At 42.6% G+C, this 18,377-nt stretch overlaps 1 protein-coding gene across 1 annotated transcript in view; it reads left to right on the forward strand.

Moving 5' to 3' along the window:
• gpc1b (glypican 1b) overlaps positions 1–18,377 on the forward strand; it is a 91,796-nt gene that overhangs the window by 53,355 nt on the left and 20,064 nt on the right. Inside the window, exon 3 of the mRNA XM_077221930.1 lies at positions 5,271–5,662. Within this exon, the coding sequence (XP_077078045.1) occupies positions 5,271–5,662 (392 nt within the window). The remainder of the gene's footprint in view (positions 1–5,270; positions 5,663–18,377) is intronic.

An 18,377-nucleotide genomic window follows, 5' to 3' on the forward strand; every position in this document is an offset into this window, starting at 1 on the left:
TCTGACGTAGATCGAACGCGTGGTCTTTTTTACAACTGTATTTAAAGGGGCCACAAAGCAAACAAGCATGTCGATCGTTATTTTTGCAGAAATTTGATCGATGGAAAAAACTTAACAATTATAGTGACATGTTTGCTAATGAAATAAACAAATTAAAAGCCATTTGTGTGGTGTGGCTTTTGTGTTCATGGTTAAGTGCTATTATAATTTGCATTCACGCTGAAAAACAAGCGTTCTAGCGCGAAGATATAGCCTATAAATACTAGTGTTGCGCGCCTTATCAAATTCAAATGATCAACCTCCTCAATTTTGCTTGGGAACTAATGTGGTCGGAACCAAAGTTTACAGGACTGCGTTCTCTGGACTCCTCTCAAACGGAGCACCTCTATATTCCGATTGGTTGCCGCCGGTTGCCGCCGAACCGCGTCATTGCTTATTACCATAAAGTTGACCTGACTTCAACTCTCCTCGCCGCTCTCACCGTCCAAGACGCGCCGCGCCGCTCTCGCCGGAGCTCGCCGCCGGCTCTCATTGACAATGAATGACTTCCGGCCACTTTGACGCTCTCGCCGGCGGCGGTGTGAACGCACAGTTAAGCTCATCCAGAGTGTTGGGTCTTGCGTCTCTCAACTTTCTCTTCACAATATCCCACAGATACTCTATGGGGTTCAGGTCAGGAGAGTTGGTAGGCCAATTGAGCACAGTAATGTTATGATCAGTAAACCATTTACCAGAGGTTTTGGCACTGTGAGCAGGTGCCAGGTCGTGCTGAAAAATGAAATCTTCATCTCCATAAAGCTTTTCAGCAGATGGAAGCATGAAGTGCTCCAAAATCTCCTAATAGCTAGCTGCATTGACCCTGCCCTTGATAAAACACAGTGGACCAACACCAGCAGCTGACATGGCACCCCAGACCATCACTGACTGTGGGTACTTGACACTGGACTTCAGGCACTTTGGCATTTCCTTCTCCCCAGTCTTCCTCCAGACTCTGGCACCTTGATTTCCGAATGACATGCAAAATTTGCTTTCATCCGAAAAAAGTACTTTGGACCACTGAGCAACAGTCCAGTGCTGCTTCTCTGTAGCCCAGGTCAGGCGCTTCTGCCGCTGTTTCTGGTTCAAAAGTGGCTTGACCTGGGGAATGCGGCACCTGTAGCCCATTTCCTGCACACGCCTGTGCACGGTGGCTCTGGATGTTTCTACTCCAGACTCAGTCCACTGCTTCCGCAGGTCCCCCAAGGTCTGGAATCGGTCCTTCTCCACAATCCTCCTCAGGGTCCGGTCACCTCTTCTCGTTGTGCAGCGTTTTTTTGGCACACTTTTTCCTTCCAACAGACTTCCCACTGAGGTGCCTTGATACAGCACTCTGGGAACAGCCTATTTGTTCAGAAATTTCTTTCTGTGTCTTACCCTCTTGCTTGAGGGTGTCAATGATGGCCTTCTGGACAGCAGTCAGGGCGGCAGTCTTACCCATGATTGTGGTTTTGAGTAATGAAACAGGCTGGGAGTTTTTAAAAGCCTCAGGAATCTTTTGCAGGTGTTTAGAGTTAATTAGTTGATTCAGATGATTAGGTTAATAGCTCATTTAAAAACCCTTTTCATGATATGCTAATTTTTTGAGATAGGAATTTTGGGTTTTCATGAGCTGTATGCCAAAATCATCAGTATTAAAACAATAAAAGACCTGAAATATTTCAGGTTGTGTGCAATGAATCTAAAATATATGAAAGTTTAATTTTTATCATTACATTATGGAAAATAATGAACTTCATCACAATATGCTAATTTTTTTAGAAGGACCTGTATATATATATATATATATACAATAGTTTTGATCTAAAAAAAACTTTAATACACTAAAGAAAATAAACATTTTTAATAAACTAAAGGTAAATGTTTCATTGTTCCTCCCACATTAAAATGTATTGAGTTGAATTAAAATGAAAATGTACAAATATGACACATATATATTAATACTTTAATGGCTTATCAATGTTAGCACCACAGAGTAAAATGTAAATATATTAACATATATATTATCAATATATATGTGTCATATTTGTACATTTTCATTTTAATTCAACTCAATACATTTTAATGTGGGAGGAACAATGAAACATTTAACTTTAGTTTATTAAAAATAGACTAAATAAATGTAGTTTATTAAAAAAGATTAAAATGCATATGCAAAAAATGCAACTATACTAACATTTATATATATATATATATATATATATATATATATATATATATATATATATATATATATGCATTTTTTGCATATGCATTTTAATCTATGAATTAAACTATCACATTCATATATTTACATTTTACCCTGTGGTGCTAACATTGATACGCCATTAAAGTATCAATATATATATGTGTCATATTTGTACATTTTCATTTTAATGCAACTCAATACATTTTAATGTGGGAGGAACAATGAAACATTTAACTTTAGTTTATCCAAGTTTATTTTCTTTAGTGTATTCAAGTTTTTTTTTTAGATCAAAACTATTGTTATGCCTTTATAATAAAGAACGAAACAATATGCAAGGGCAGTAACTAGATTTCTGCCCTGCGGACTGTCATGTTATGAATCAGACTTTAAAAACCTGCGTTCGGAGTGACAGGGAGTGCAGATAGGCTCACCTGGATCAGTGGTAATACACTTTGGAGAGGCTTTTAAATGAAAATATGAAAGGTGAGAAAAGTGTCCATTGAAGCTTGAAGAGAGATAATGAATGTGGGATCCTCACAGTGCAGGGGGACGTGAATTTGATGGGATTTAGAGTCCAGTAACAGTCATTTCAAGAAGAAAGGACAGCTGGAAAACCTTAATGGTCAATGATCTGTTTAATATGGATGTTTTGAAATTCTTCATCAAGTCCGTGTGCATTATCCTTTATATAGCATTTGTTGGGCCATTTCAAAAGTATGATTAATGTGAACTTAATCAGATGTAGGGCACAAAGAGGTCTTATTTAGCACACTGCTCTGTATTTCATCATGAAAGTATTTAGACATAATCCCATTGGTGCAATGTTGGGAAGATCTCTGAACACACACAGATAAGATGTAGGAATAGAAATTGTGTAGGATTTAGGAAGATTAATTTTGACCTTGTTAGGGTTCATCGTTATTAATTGTGTGTGTGTGTGTGTGTGTGTGTGTGTGTGTACAGGTTTAATATACTTAGTAAAACCTTTGTAAAAAAACAACAAAAAAAAGGATAGTAATACATTGTGGGGACCAGCAACCGAATGTTGTTTTGGAATGTTACGAGTTGTGGAGGAAATCCAGTGAGGAAAAAAGAAAGTGATGTCTACCCTCAGAACAGACATGTTATGCTTATAATCACAATCGTATACATCATTCTAATTCAGACTTTCAGGGAAAATGTTTTTTTAGATTACATGAATTTACATAATTCCTGCACCCCATCCAGTTTCAATCGTCTGAAATTGCATTCTGTCTGAGTAGGTTCTACATTTGAATTTAAGTTTACTTAACGACCGTTAAAAAGTACGCTCTATAGTATAAATATGGGTAGTGTGAATGAAATTCAGACGTACTACATTCACCATGTTGTTACTGTCACGTGACCTGTCAGTTGTGTCGCTTTACTGCCATTCATAAATCCTGTCCCGTGCCCTCATGGGACAGTAAAGTGCCCATCGAATGCAAACTTCAAAATCCTGACGGAAGTAGTAGGTCATCGGGGGACTTTTCGCATATTGTTTTTCAAATATCATGTATTATGGACGTACTTTTCTTTTGGTGTGCTGTTTTTCATTTACTATATAGTAGGGACGTGTTCAATTTATGATGCAGAGTATCATTCTTTCTGTACTTTAACACTCTCTCTTGGGTAATGTGTGATTGATTGATGTGTAACCGGTTTATTGTGAGCTTATATGGGTTACATAACACAATTCATACTTATCAACTTTTTCTCTGAACATTTTTGCATGCGAGTAAGTGTGTGTGTGTGTGTGTGTGTGTGTGTGTGTGTGTGTGTGTGTGTGTGGGTGTGTGTGTGTGTGTGTGTGTGTGTGTGTGTGTAAAAACATTCATATTTATCTCATTGCCTCTCATTGTGTTGGTACACAAACTAGACATCTGACTGTTGTCTAACTATTGACTAAGGATGGAATTTTACCTATAGATGTGTTTCAACGTCTCTTTGGTGATTTTATGTGGGGAATAAATAACTTTAGCTAAATTAATGAATGATTCTGGTGAATGATCATTTATTTTATAGTTTTTGTTTTAATCATTTATTTATTTTTATTATTATTAATATTATTATTTTGTTTGCAAAAAGACTATATCCAAATTTTTGTAGCTTGCACCCATAGAGAAAAAGTGCATTTAACTATTAGGCTGTACTGCTATACTTGATTTGTGACATTGCATTCTTAATAGTGCCTCATCCAATCAGATTTATAATGTATTACTGTTTTTATCATTTTTTATTTTTATATTTTCTGATTTCATTTTAGTTAAAGTTTTAGTAATTTTGATGTTTATTTTTTCATTTTTTTATACTTTAAATGTCTATATCATTTTTATTTTATTTTAGTTATTTTAGTGCATTAGGTTAAACTGAATTTAATTGAGAAATGTTGTCTTGGCAACTGGCTGAAATAAAGTTTATTTTTTCAAATATCAGTTACATTTATTTTATGGAAAAAAAACAGAAACAAAGGTCAGACATTGCTAATAACAAAGTAACATTGAATTAAATATTACATTTTTGTAGCAAGGCTGAAATGTTATTTCTTGTAAAACATACTCAATAATTCCTACAGTTTCATTAAATTTGGTTAGTTGTTATGAATAATCTTATATTTTCTGTGCATCCATCAAATTCCCCCAAATAAGGAAATAATCAAATGAGATGAAGTGTCTTTAAGGAAACAGCATGATTATATAATTTACTTGACTTATTATTATGAGTAAATGGTTATGTGATTTATTGTAATTACATATAAATGTATCTATTAATGGACAACACACATAAATATAATTAAAATAATTAAAATAAAAATAAAATATAAAAATATTTTTATGTAAAAAATATGTCTTCCTACCTGAACTAACTGTCTGTCTTAACTGAACTAAGGCCTGATCCTGGCTTAGTCTAAACCCTGTCTGTGGAACCAGGCCAATGTTTTGTTTTGTTTTTTATTAGGAGTGTGGCCCTTGAGCTTTACAAAGTTGAATCACTGCTCTAATGTTCTTTTGTGTGTGTGTGTTTCCAGATTATTTCTTGGAGCTGTTGAATCGTTCTGAAGCATCACTCCAGACTTCCTTCCAGAGTGGGTTTGGACCTCTCTTCTCCCAAATCACAAAGGTGTTTCAGGATCTGTACTCAGACCTCCGGCGCTACTATCGAGGGTCCAACCTCAATCTCGAGGAGGCTCTGAATGAATTCTGGGTCCGTCTGCTGGAAAGACTCTTTAAAGCCTTAAACCCTCAGTACAGTATTGGAGAGGAGTATCTGGAGTGTGTAGCCAAGCAGTCAGAAACACTGAAGCCCTTTGGAGATACTCCCAGAGAGCTGAAGACCAAAGTCACACGCACGGTTATTGCAGCCAGAACATTCGCGCAGGGTCTGGTGATGAGCGGCGAAGCGGTCCGGAAGGTTTCACAGGTAACTTTCAGTCTCTCTCTCTTCAAATAACTTTTCCACCGTAATCTAATGTTTTGTCCTAACCACGTTGATATAGACACATTTTGCATGTCACTTGGCTGCTTTATATCATGATATCTCATCGGTCCACTTCACATACCGTATAACACCGTTCAAAAGTTTGGGGTCTTTCGGTTAAATTTTTTTTTTTTTGAAAGAGTCTCTTTTGCTCAACAAGGCTGCATTTTTGATAATAAAAAAATACAGTAAAACTGTTAAAATAACTTTTTTATTTGAATATATTTTAAAATGTAATTTATTTCTGTGATGGGAAAGCTGAATTTTCAGCATCATTATTCCAGTCTTCAGTGTCACATGATCCTTCATAAATCATTCTAATATGATGATCTGGTGCTCAAGAAACATTTCTTATTCTTATCAATGTTGAAAACAGTTGTTCTGCTTAGTATTTTAATGGAAACTATGAAAAAAAAAAATCAGGACCGCCCCCTGAAAAATGCTATGGGTCGCAAACTTTTGAACCTTTGAGCTATACTCCCGTTCAAATGATTACACTTTTTATTTATTTTTATTTATTTTATTTACCCTCACATGATTCCCATGCGGTTATTTCTTCTTTGGAACACAAAATTACATATCACCACACATCTCTTGCAATAAAACAAGCTTATAGTGAATGTCAGCACTAAAAGTACCATAGAAGTATCATAAAAGTGATCCATATAACTTGTGCACTATATTAACAGCATGCAGGTTTGAAACAGCATGGGGTTGAGTAAATAATTTAGCAGTTTGGTGTGAACTATTCTTTTAAACATCAAAACATCAAATATGTTGGGACTTGATTGATTTCTTCTCTTTATGCTATATTTCATATTTCACGAAGGACAGACAAATATCTTGGTACTGGAAACTTGTTTCGTGCCTGATTTCAGAAAGATTTCCTTTTCAGTTTTCATTGTATTCGTATTTTATACCTGTGGCAATGCACAAACCCAATACCACAAACAGACACAAACGCATGTTGAAGCATTGTGGGAAACCGCGTAGGATCAATGCATCAGGAAAACAAGACAAAATGAATATCCCTGAGGCTGTGGCAATCAAAGTACAAATAAACACACCCACACATACAGACCCACTGCAACAAAAGTATTGCATCTTTCCAATTAATGCCGACATTAGATGGAGAGATGCTCTCAACTTCAGCCTTTGCAGGTTCATCCAAACTGTACTCCGTTCCTTGTAAAGACCATTTATTGTTGTTTGGAGAATACACATATGACCCGGAGGGATGCGACCCAAGGTGGCTTGCCAAGGGAAAGACACATGCTCAGAGAGGCTTACAGTGGAAATACAGATGTGGGGGTCGCTCAGAGGAGGGACCATGCACACGGAAGGCACCTAGCTGACGCGCAGGCAATAGACACTGGCGCCAACGTCAGGAGTGCTGGAGGAACTCAGGGCTTTCGGGGAAGCTCACCTGAGGAGAATATCGCACGTATCCAGTCCGCAAGGTCCAGCACTAGCTGGTTGAAGCGAGTACATGAGAGGACACTGGCTCCACTCGGAGATTGTAGAATCTGGCGAATGTGTTCGGTGTCGCCCAGCCTGCAGCTTTGCAGATGTTTGCTGATGCGCTAGAGCCCAAGAGGACGCCACACTCCGGTGGAGTGGGCAGTCACACCAAGGGGGCACGGTCAACCTTGCTGTTGGTATGCCAAAGCAATGGCGTCCACTATCCAGTGAGACAACCTATGCTTGGAGAGAGCCTTTCCCTTCAGCTTCCCACCATAACAGACAAAGAGCTGGTCTGAGGTCCTGAAACACTGCTTTCTGTCTACATAGGTGCGGAGAGCACGTACTGGACAGAGCAGTGCCAAGGCTGGGTCTGCCTCCTCCAGGGGCAGCACTTGCAGGTTCACCACCTGGTTCCGAAAGGGAGTGGTAGGAACCTTGGGCACATATCCAGGCCGGGGTCTCAGGATCACGTGAGAGTAAGCTAGCCCGAATTCCAGGCACGCTTCGTCAAACGGAGAATGCGTGCAGGTCCCCTACCCTCTTGATGGAGGCCAGTGCAACCAGGAGTGCTGTCTTCATTGACAGGAACTTAAGCTCCACTGATTGCAGAGGCTCAAGGGGAGCACTCTGCAGGGCAGATAACACCACTGAGAGGTCCCAAGATGGAACGAGAGGAGGGCGAGGAGGATTCAGTCTTCAGACGATCAAGTCGTGCTTTCCCAAGGACTTACCTTCAACAAAGTCGTGCTGTGCGGCAATGGCAGCGATATAGACTTTTAGGGTGGAGGGAGACAGCCTTCGCTCCAACCCATTTTGTAGGAAGGAAAGCACAACACTGATCGAACTTCTCCGGGGGTCTTTTCGGTGAGAAGAGCATCAGTTGACGAAGAGGTTCCACTTCAACGCATAGGCATGTCTTGTGGACAATGCTCTAGTGGAAGTGATGGTAGCCACCACCGGTGGTGGTAGGGTACTCAAACCTGCCTCGACCCGTCCAGGAGCCACACGTGGAGGTTCCAAAGATCGTGACGAGGGTGCCATACGGTGCCGCGTCCCTGAGAAAGGAGGTCCTTCCTCAGAGGGATCGGCCAGGGATGTGCTGTCGCGAGGAGTACTAGTTCGGAGAACCAGGTTCGGGTGGGCCAGTGTGGCGCAAACAGAATGACCTGCTCCTCGTCCTCCCTGACCTTGCGCAAGGTCTGCGCAAGAAGGCTCTCTGGGGGAAACGCATATTTGCGGCCCCGCGGCCAGCTGTGCGCCAGAGCATCCGTGCCGAGCGTGCCCTTGGTCAGGGAATAGTACTGGGCGCAATGGGTCGAGTCGTGAGAGGCAAAGAGATCCATCTGTGCGTCCCCGAACTGGTCCCAAATCAGCTGAACCGACTGGGGATGGAGTCGCCAATCTCCCGAGAGGGGCTGAAGCCGTGAGAGCTCGTCTGCTGCATAGTTCAGGGCTCCGGGGATATAGATGGCATGAAGCGACCTCAGGTGCTTCTGACTCCATAAGAGGAGGTGGCGGGCGAGTTGCGACATACGGCGGGAGCGCAGACCACCTTGACGGTTGATGTATGCTACAGTGGCGGTATTGTCTGATCGGACTAGTACGTGTTGACCAGAGCATGTGAGCGGAGCGTGAGCGTACTGGACAGAGCAGTGCCAAGGCTGGGTCTGCCTCCTCCAGGGGCAGCACTTGCAGGTTCACCACCTGGTCCCGAAAGGGAGTGGTAGGAACCTTGGGCACATATCCAGGCCGGGGTCTCAGGATCACGTGAAAGTAAGCCGGCCCGAATTCCAGAATATTGAGCTGAGCGTCACACCGCTCCGCTTCACTCACATGCTCTGGTGTTGACCCTTGAGCACGGCCCGGAAGCGGCGCAGAGCAAGGCGTACAGCCAGCAACTCGAGGCAATTGACAAGCCACGGGGTGAAGGTCGGAGTAACTGGTACTCGGAAGGTGCCGTGTTGCCATGCCCGTCTCGGGAATCGGTCGCGAAGCCAAAGCTGAAGCGGTCTCATATGAGCAATCCGAGCGGCGATGTTGCGGCTACGGACGCCATATGCCCTAGGAGTCCGCGCGGCCCAGGGGAACAGATTGGTAAGCTCTAGCCAGGCTCCCAACAAATGTGCCAGCGGAGTCATGCGAACCACAGATGTCCCCACGGTGGTGCAGCGAAGCGGAATGACCAGCCCGGACATGGACGGCATAGCGGCCCGGTGTGGGGGGCACGGTCATAACCGCACCCTGACAGAGAAGGCCAGGGAAGGACCAGCGTTCCACGGGGGCCTGCTCTGCCAGGGGTCTGGCAACAGAGGGGGGTGAAAGCGGTACGGTCCGGGCACGGCACGCACTGTCATCCGGCTCTGAGATAGAGGGGGACGAGGGGTGCATGGCTCGGGGGTGGCGCACCGTGTCGTCCGAGAACTCTGTGTGCTCAGAGACGGGAGAGTCAGTTCTTTCTGAGAATAAGGATTCTTCCCCGGCCCTCCACCGGGGAAAGGGGTGGCCCTGCTACCAGCTCCTAGAAAGAACTGAGTCCCATCTCTGAGCAGCCCAACAGAGCACAACAGAGCGTTCGACCGGGGGACCCCAGTGTACCCATGGGCAGCGGCCCCGTGGAGGGGACGAAGGGCGGAGAAGATCAACGAGGGATCACTGGAAGACAGGATCTCCTGATGCACATCCGGGAAGAAAGGTATTGGAGTGGACGCCGAGAGGTGTCAGCAGCCACACCCAAAAACCAATCGTGCAGCAGCGAGCGCACAGGACAGGGTGGAAGGTTCCACTCTAGTCCGACGCTCGCGGTGGCCCTGGAAAGCATGGCAGTCATCTCAGGATCTGACTCGACAAATGCCATATGCAACCCCGAAAGTGGCAGCACTGTCAAATCTTCACTTCCTGAAGATTCTAGCCCACCCTGTGATGCTGCGATGGACAACAGATCTGATTCTGGAACGTCAAAGGAAACCCGCGGGGGGCCGAAGACGGGCCCGCGGGCGTCCCGTGATCGTTCACGGGTTGCGTCAATAAATAGGGGGGCTCGGGGCACGGACGGATATTCGATGCCTTTGTTCCACACCATCACCTTCAGGTCACCCTGGCCACCAGCCGATGTAGCACCTCACGTGGAGAGTGTTAGATCGGGGTGTGGATGAGGGGACTCTCTCTCAAACAAGATCATTGAGTCTCGACCGTAAAGACGCGATGGTCACGTTCCCGCGAGGAGAACGTGAGTCATCCACAAACGCTGCTATAGCGTGATCAAGCCCAAGCACGCAGAGCAGAGAATGTCCCCATCAAAATCGGAAATGAGTCAACCGCAACCAGAAATGCACGGGAGAGCCGTCTTTAAAAAGGCGTGCCGCGTGCAAGCTCTTTTGTGAGAGGAAAAAACTCCACGATATTGAAGCGAGCAGGGAGAAACACACTCGCTGCCAGATCACTGCACAGATCAGCAGGCAATGTGAACTCGCTGCTTTTAGATTGCCGTCACACCAACACCGGAGAATGGCTCGTCTCGTAGTGTGAAGTCAGGAATGGCTGTGGAGTGAAGAGATACTCTTGGCTCCGAAGCGAAAACATTTCTGCATGTTGCCGGCGTCCTCCTTTTATACCCGTGAGGTAAGGCGGAGATACGCTATGCAAATTCCGCAGACCCATGCCATTTCTTTGCCATTGGCTCGTATTGTAATACTTGAAGTCGATAGGCTTTTTAAGCGAAACCCCATTCGTCGTCATCCGACGTTACTCGAAGTGACAACAGAAGGGAACATGTTACATTATCAATGATAAAGGAGAGAAAGATATTTGATTTCTTTTTATTGCTGTTGTCCACTTTGGTTTATCTGTCGTTTACTTCTTATTCTTTTCCTCTGCTTTTCTTTTCCTCTTCTCAATTCTCTTCTCTCCTGAAATCTAAATGAGTTGTGAAGGGAACCTAACTCTGTGTCTGACCTCTTCAAAGTAAGTCAAGGTTGACAACACAGAGAAACTGCCAGCACTGCATATTGAAAAGGGCAGTGTGTGTGTGTGTGTGTGTGTGTGTGTGTGTGTGTGTGTGTGTGTGTGTGTGCGTGCGTGTGTGTGCATGTGCGTGCGGGTGTGCGTGCGCGCGTGTGCGTGTGTGTGAAAAGGATTGGTTTGGCCGTTAAATTCCAGTCTGTTTTGTCTGACCAAGACACGTTTTTTTAACCCCAGCATGTAAGAGGGAAACTACGCAGAGAAGAAAATCCCAGAATGCACTGCACACCTCACACATATTCAATTACATTTTGCACGAGGTGACTAAATAATGCATATTGTTAGCCATAATGCACAAGCGTCAATCCCATTGGCTGGCACTGACCTTTAACACATCATGTTTTGATTGCAGCAAATAATTTCTAACAACTTGATTAATATTCTTGACCCCAGCAGTCTTTCAGACATTAGCACGTTTTATATTGTTATTAGAAGTAGTATTTGTTTTTATTGTTAGTAATTTTTTACAGAAACTTTAAATGACCAATAATGTCTTGAGCACCACCACCAGACAAAAGTTCTCTTATTTCTGTTTAATGAAAAATTAAACGAGTGTAGAGAGAGAGAAATCGCAGCTCATAAGCAAACTATAGACGCTGCTGAGACATTACGTGTCACATCCATGTCACTTGTCTTTAAGGGATTTTTAAGGATTTTGTCTGAACGCACTCTCTGATTCCGGAAAATCACTGGCACTGTGAATGAACCAAAATCAAACAAACCCGGGTCAAATCCCGGGTCACTTTATCCGTGTATTTTCCGAAATCTCTGTGTGAAAAGGGCTTTAGAGTATTATGTTGTTAGGTTAGCAACATGCTAATTTCAAACTTGCGCATCCACTATTTGTGTGAAATGCAGTGTTGCTGCTGTAGGATTTTCCAAATCTATGCAGTTGCCTATGCAGGCAGCATACATTAAGACAAACAACTAAAGGTTTAGAAATAAAACGATACTCGGTTACTAACGTAACCTCGGTTCTCTATAGAGAGGGAACGAGTATTGCGTAAGTTTAGCTTACACTATGGAAAAGATACATCTTCTCGAGATACTGAAGCCAAAAAATTATCATTAATTTTGTATTCATTGTCAACGCAGTGCAGCAGCTAGCAGGCTGTAGGCTGACTTCCCTGTTTTTTTTATTCGACTGAAGCGAAGTCTTCACGGAGGTCTGACCGTGACCACCATCTTGCAGAGGGCGGGCAAAGGTGTGCTGCGACCGTCTCTTCCACAGGGGGAATAGCCGTGTATCCTTTCTCGGCGGCGCCGTCCACTTGTGAGAGCGACGCGGAGGCCTGTGACTGAAGTCTCGAGGAAAATGTTGTATTCCACGACTTCGTCAGCTCCGAATGAAGTTCCGGCAGGAATGAAGCGGGCCTAGTTGCTGAAGCTCCGCGGCGGCGACTCTGAAGAAAACAACTGCTGAGCCTGTTCGGCGCGGGTTGCTTTGGCAGCGACCACTCGAGCCCGAGACGGTCAACAGCCTGTGTCAGCCTGTGATCGACGAGGTGGCGGAATGAAGCGACCATTCCTCGCTGTCCGATGCCAGGATGGAGCAGCAGTCTTTCGTGGCGTGTTCCTCGGCCTCATCCTCCGATGCGACGGCAGTGAGGCTCGTAAGCGGCAGCTGTGCGTCGGTGAGGAGAGGCGGCGAAGGCGAAAGCAAGGCTCGAGGGAGGTTCTCCGGCGAGCGCGTCGCTGTGGCCACAGGTTCCAGCTGTCTCAGGGAACGGTGCTTCTTCCTGTGCGGTCCCACAGAGGGCAGAGTGACTGCTGCGGTGTTGAAGGGCCTCGAGTCGAGCCCGCAGGGTCGACAGCAGAAGCTCCTCACAGAGCTCGCAGCCCCCGGACGCGAGGGCGAGCTCTGCGTGTTCCAGGCCCAGACAGAGAGCGCAGATAAGGTGGCGGTCTCCGGCGCTGAGCGGGGCTTTACACGATCCGCAGGAAGTGCGAGGCATCTTTAAAAAGATGCTCACTGCTCTTTTAGAATATATATAGCAGGCAAAAAGGATACGTCACCGGATAGCGTAGCTCGCACGGATGGCTGAAGGTGGCGAAGACGGCCGGCTTCCTCAGCGCTGTCCTAAGCTGGCTGTTCGCTGTTCGACGGGGGCGGTGGCGGTGGCTTCTCTCAGATCCAGCGATGCGAAGAGCTCGCTGAGTGTACAGCCCCTACTTTTATACGCTAAGCCACGCCCATTCTGGCGGGCTGTGACGCTATGATGGCGGGGTCGCCCTTCATTGGGCGTGACGTCACGCCGAGCTCACTGGTAGGCTGCAGCAGATGCCCGCAGGGCAGCCAATGAGCACGCGAGATGGCCTGCTCTAGGTCTGCTAGCTGCTGCACTGCGTTGACAATGAATTTAAAATTAAGGATAATTTTTTGGCTTCAGTATCTCGAGAAGATGAATCTTTCCCGTAGCGTAAGCTAAACTTACACAATACGAGAGAACCTCTCGTAAGAGAACTGTTTTGTGTCTATGCGCCAAAGTGAGTTGACCGTTCTACTTTTGCTTTGTTCTCTTCTTCTGAGGGTTTGGTTAAACAAACTGTCTTATATTTTGCTCTCTGTGTATCTTAATCCATCTCAATCTGGAAGTGATTGTTTTGCAATAAGACTAGCGTCCCTGTTTCTTTTATATTAGAAAGTTGATCTCCAGTAGTGCCCTCTTTCCGTTATGCCTCCATGCCATTTCTGTTAAATAATGCGTCATTCTATTCTGTTATACTCTTTCATAATTTGATCCTTCATTATGTGCGGCAATTCTCTTAATGGATTGTTTTGGCTTCAATAAAAGTTAAGCTCTATCAACAGCATTTGTGGCATAATGTTGATTACCACAGAAATGAATTTAGACTCATCCCTCAGTTTTTCTTTTAAGCAATAACCGCGGTTATAGTGACATACTTACAATGAAAGTAAACCAAGCCAGCATTCCAAAGGCCTTAAACGAAGAAATGTGAAGCCCATAAATTATTCAGTAAAACCCTTATTAATTAAGTTGTAAAATGCTTTTTGGTGTTGGACTACTTCTATTAGGTGAATGAATGTCTGGTTACTGACTTAATTTCTAGTTGGAGTTTGCCTTACATAAACTTTGACAGGACTGAAAACAGTACAGCAAAAACTGAATGTGATTTATTTTTTGTGTGTGTGTAATTTTGTTGTGCTTTTGTCATTTTTTATTTTGTATTTATTACATATTACTATTTAGGTTTATTTTTATTTTTCATTTTAGTTTAATTTAGGTTGTAGTTTTCATTTAGTTCCAGTTTGTAATGTTGGTGCTTAAAATTAAATGTATTTCAGTTATTTGCCAAGGCAATATTTCTAATTTTGTGTTTTAAGTGTTTTATCTAATATTTAAAATTGAATGTTATTTCCACTTTAATTCCATTAACAAAAATGTTTTAATAGTTTAAGTTTTAGTCAAAGGGTTAGTTCACTCAAAAATGAAAACTCATTAATTAACTCATTAACTGTCATTAATTACTCACCCCCTTGTCGTTCTAAACCCTTAAGACTTTCGTTAATCTTCAGAACACAAATGAAGATCTTTTTGATTAAATCTAAGATCTTTCTGTACCATCATAGACAGCTACGCAACTGACACTTTCAAGCCCCGCAGAAAGGTATTAAAGACATCATTAAACTAATCATTTAATTCTCAATTTTATGAAGCAAAGCGAGTGCTTTGTTTGTGTAAAAAAAAGATAATAACCTTGATTTGAATCTTAATTAAACTTATTTCCGCTGCAGAATAATTTTTTTTTAAATAATTGCGACTTTATATCTCGCAATTCTGAAAATTTTCCTGCAGTTGTGAATTTTTATCTCACAATTATTTGTCACAATTTTGAGTTTACATCTTGCTATTCTGACTTTTTTTCTCAGACTTGCGAGATATAAACTCACAATTGCGAGTAATAATGTCAGAGTTGTGAGAATTAAAGTAAATATTTGCGAGATATAAACTCTAATATGAACTTTATATTAGTTACTTTATTACTTTAAACTTTATTATAAAGTTTATATCCCATAATTCTGACTTATTTTCTCATAATTTTGAGATATAAATTGAGTTAAAAAGCCCAATTCTGAGGAAAAGTCAGCTCACAATTCAGATAGTTTCTTGCAATTGTGAGTTTATATCTCACAATTCAGAAAAAAAATAATGTCAGAATTGCAAGATGAAAAAAAGTCTTTTTTACTTTGTTATTCAGTGGCGGAAATAAGCTTAGAATCCATATACTCGCTAATACTGATTCTTAGTGATATACGTAAATGTATCATGCAAAAGCAATAGTTTTTGGTCACCAAAGCCATTGTATAAATGCTCTATTGGCAGCTGGCCATTTTTAATTTATACAGCGGATGAAAGTGTCCTAATAGAGTTGCATTTAAGTGGTCATGTGATCTAAAAATATCTTCCGCCATGAGGCAACCTACTCCATGTAGAATAAGACAGCTTGTGTTAGGCTGGATTCTGGATTCTTATTCTCATTATGAATGATTTCAAATATTTTTTCATTCTTCCAACATACAAACTTATAAATTGTTTGGGGTCATTCAGGTCGTATATACGAAGATGAAAGGAAAAGAAAGAGTTTTAGAGGAAATAAAAAGTATTAGGGGAGTATTAGCCTGAAATGAAGGAAGGAAATGAAAGAATAAAAGAGCGATGAGAACAGCTGGTCTTCCCTTCTTTCCTCTTTAGTCATTCCTGGGCTTTATTCATTTGTACTAAGGACGGCATGTGCTCCCCGTGTCTTCAGAAGTAGTCCAGTCGCTGAACACTGGGAGGAGCGCAGCCATATTTCTTTCTAATTACTTAAGAGAAGGTCGTCTATAAAAAGAGCACATCTAGACCCGACCACTTACGCACATCCTTTATCAGATGTGCCATTTAAGAATACAAGCACAAGTAGAGCCTTATAAACCAGACAAGAGATGGTAAAACACTGGCAAGAACCTTCAGCATATGTTAAGGAATTAATAAATCAAACAGAGGTGGAAACCTTTTTTCATTTTCAGTGCATACAATTTTTCATTTTAAGCATAAAAAAGGTCTGCAAAGTGACTCCGAAGGGAGATATTCTCTATATCAGTAAGCACTGTTTCGGAACTCTCTGAAATGCCTCCATTGTAGTCTTTCATTTTTATCAGTGAATGTACAACACAATATGTATATGCAAAAAAAGTGTCAATGCCTGGTTGAGTTGCATTAGTAGTGTGTTGAAATTTCTGTGAAGCGGTTGATCAATCACAACACACTGGTCCAGCCGACCAATCAGAGCACACTGCGCTTTTTGGGAAGGAGGCGCTTCATAGAGACAGAAACTAAACAGAAAATTACTGGCAGACTGGGAAGAGAGGTGCTGCAATAATGAAAAACATTCAAGCAAGAAAACCTATTCTAGTAGATCCTAAAAACAAAATCAAGACTTTGTAAAATAGCATAATATATAGGTCTAATTACAGTGGTACATAAAAATCCAATGTAAATGTGTTTTGGTGGTGATACCATGGTATTCTTTGAAGTACATTACGGTACAATATTAAACCTTGCGAAAAACATGCTCTGGTAGTATCATGGTACAGTGATGGTATCTGATGGTAATATTATGGTATTCTAAAATAGACCATGGTACTAACCCTAATGTATTCCATGGTATTATCATAGTACTCCATAGTTCTCCCATTGTACATCTAAAAAACATGGTAGTCAGTGTTGCGAAAGTTCACTTTCTACATGAACTAGTTCAAAGTTCAGTTCACAAATTTTAAAATAAACTAGTTCAGGTCATAGTTCATACTTCACAATTTTGAACTAAGTTCACGGTTCCAAAAAATGAACTAGTTCATAGTTCTTTTTTTACATATGTTGCTGCGAGCTTTTTTATTTTATTTTTATTATTATTGCCAAAACCCATATACAACCACAGACAGCGGTTATTTTATCGGCGGGCAAAGTTTGCACAGAAATGTAAGATTTTTCCCATCCTCACCGACCTTGTCTTAAAACTGATCATACGATACGACGCCTCCTCGCTGCTTTGTCGACTACATGCTGTTTTTTGTTTTGACGATGCATATGCGGCTGCCTCGGTGCGACACTGGTGACTTGTGTTGCCAGATTGGATGTTTTATTCGCTACATATTAAGGCCTGTTTACGTGGGTTTTATCCGGGTTTTCGCCTGGAAGACTCTATAGAAATCTGGCACCCTATTGAACGAAGTTAAACTGACCCCTAAAATCCACTGGATCCGTCTACGGCGCGGAACGTCAGCGTCGCGGATGCCGGAGCTAATCGCGGCCATTATAGTCAATGCTCTTAACCCCTAAAATCCACTGGATCCGTCTACGGCGCGGAAGGTCAGGGTCGCGGATGCCGGAGCTAATCGCGGCCATTATAGTCAATGCTCTTAAGTCCACCAGCTGCGGACGCAGCGCGTCCCAGAAGCGTCTCTCCGCTCAGCTCCGCAGAGAATAGGTAGAAGGTCTATTTTCGCTGCTTGCCGCGTCAAGCAGCACAGAGTACATCGTACCGGGCAGGAAGTCAGATAACGGCATAGAGGATCCGGTCGATTTTCAAAATAAAACACCCTTTGGAGACCAAGGACGTTTCTCAAAACCAAGAATGCAAAGAACAGACTTGTGTTCTTGGGGAGAACGCTCTTGCTAGTTGTTCTTGGAAGAATGAACTTACAAGGTGACGAGCACACAGAACGCTGCTGACAGTTTGAGGCGATGTGTTCTTGCTGGTATTGCGCTATACCCCCGCACAGCGCCGTCTTCAGTACCCAAACATAAAAAGAATTATTGATGATAACAGCCAGGTTTTTAGCATGACTGGCCGGTTGGCTCGCTAGCTACACCCGCGTGCGCTTATGGAGATTCTTCACTACCGAAAATGTTTGAGTATATTTTCGATTCGCCATAAATTTTCGTAAAAATGGCAATATTTGAAATCTACACAGTAGATTTCTCGCATCAAATGTTCTCAGAAGTGAATTTAGTGATGAAATAGCATACGAAATTGTAGAAAAACGACTTACTGTTGTTCTGCCTTTCTGCTCCCCGCTCCTTACTTGAATGCCGAAATGAATGCTGGGATATTTCTGCCGTCAAGTTCACACAAGTTACCAAACGATGCATCCTCGGTAAAATGGGCGTGT

The sequence above is a fragment of the Siphateles boraxobius genome, unplaced genomic scaffold, assembly GCF_051911475.1.
Source record: "Siphateles boraxobius isolate OS27281-9 unplaced genomic scaffold, OSU_SipBor_1 86, whole genome shotgun sequence".
Classification (NCBI taxonomy): Eukaryota; Metazoa; Chordata; class Actinopteri; order Cypriniformes; family Leuciscidae; genus Siphateles; species Siphateles boraxobius.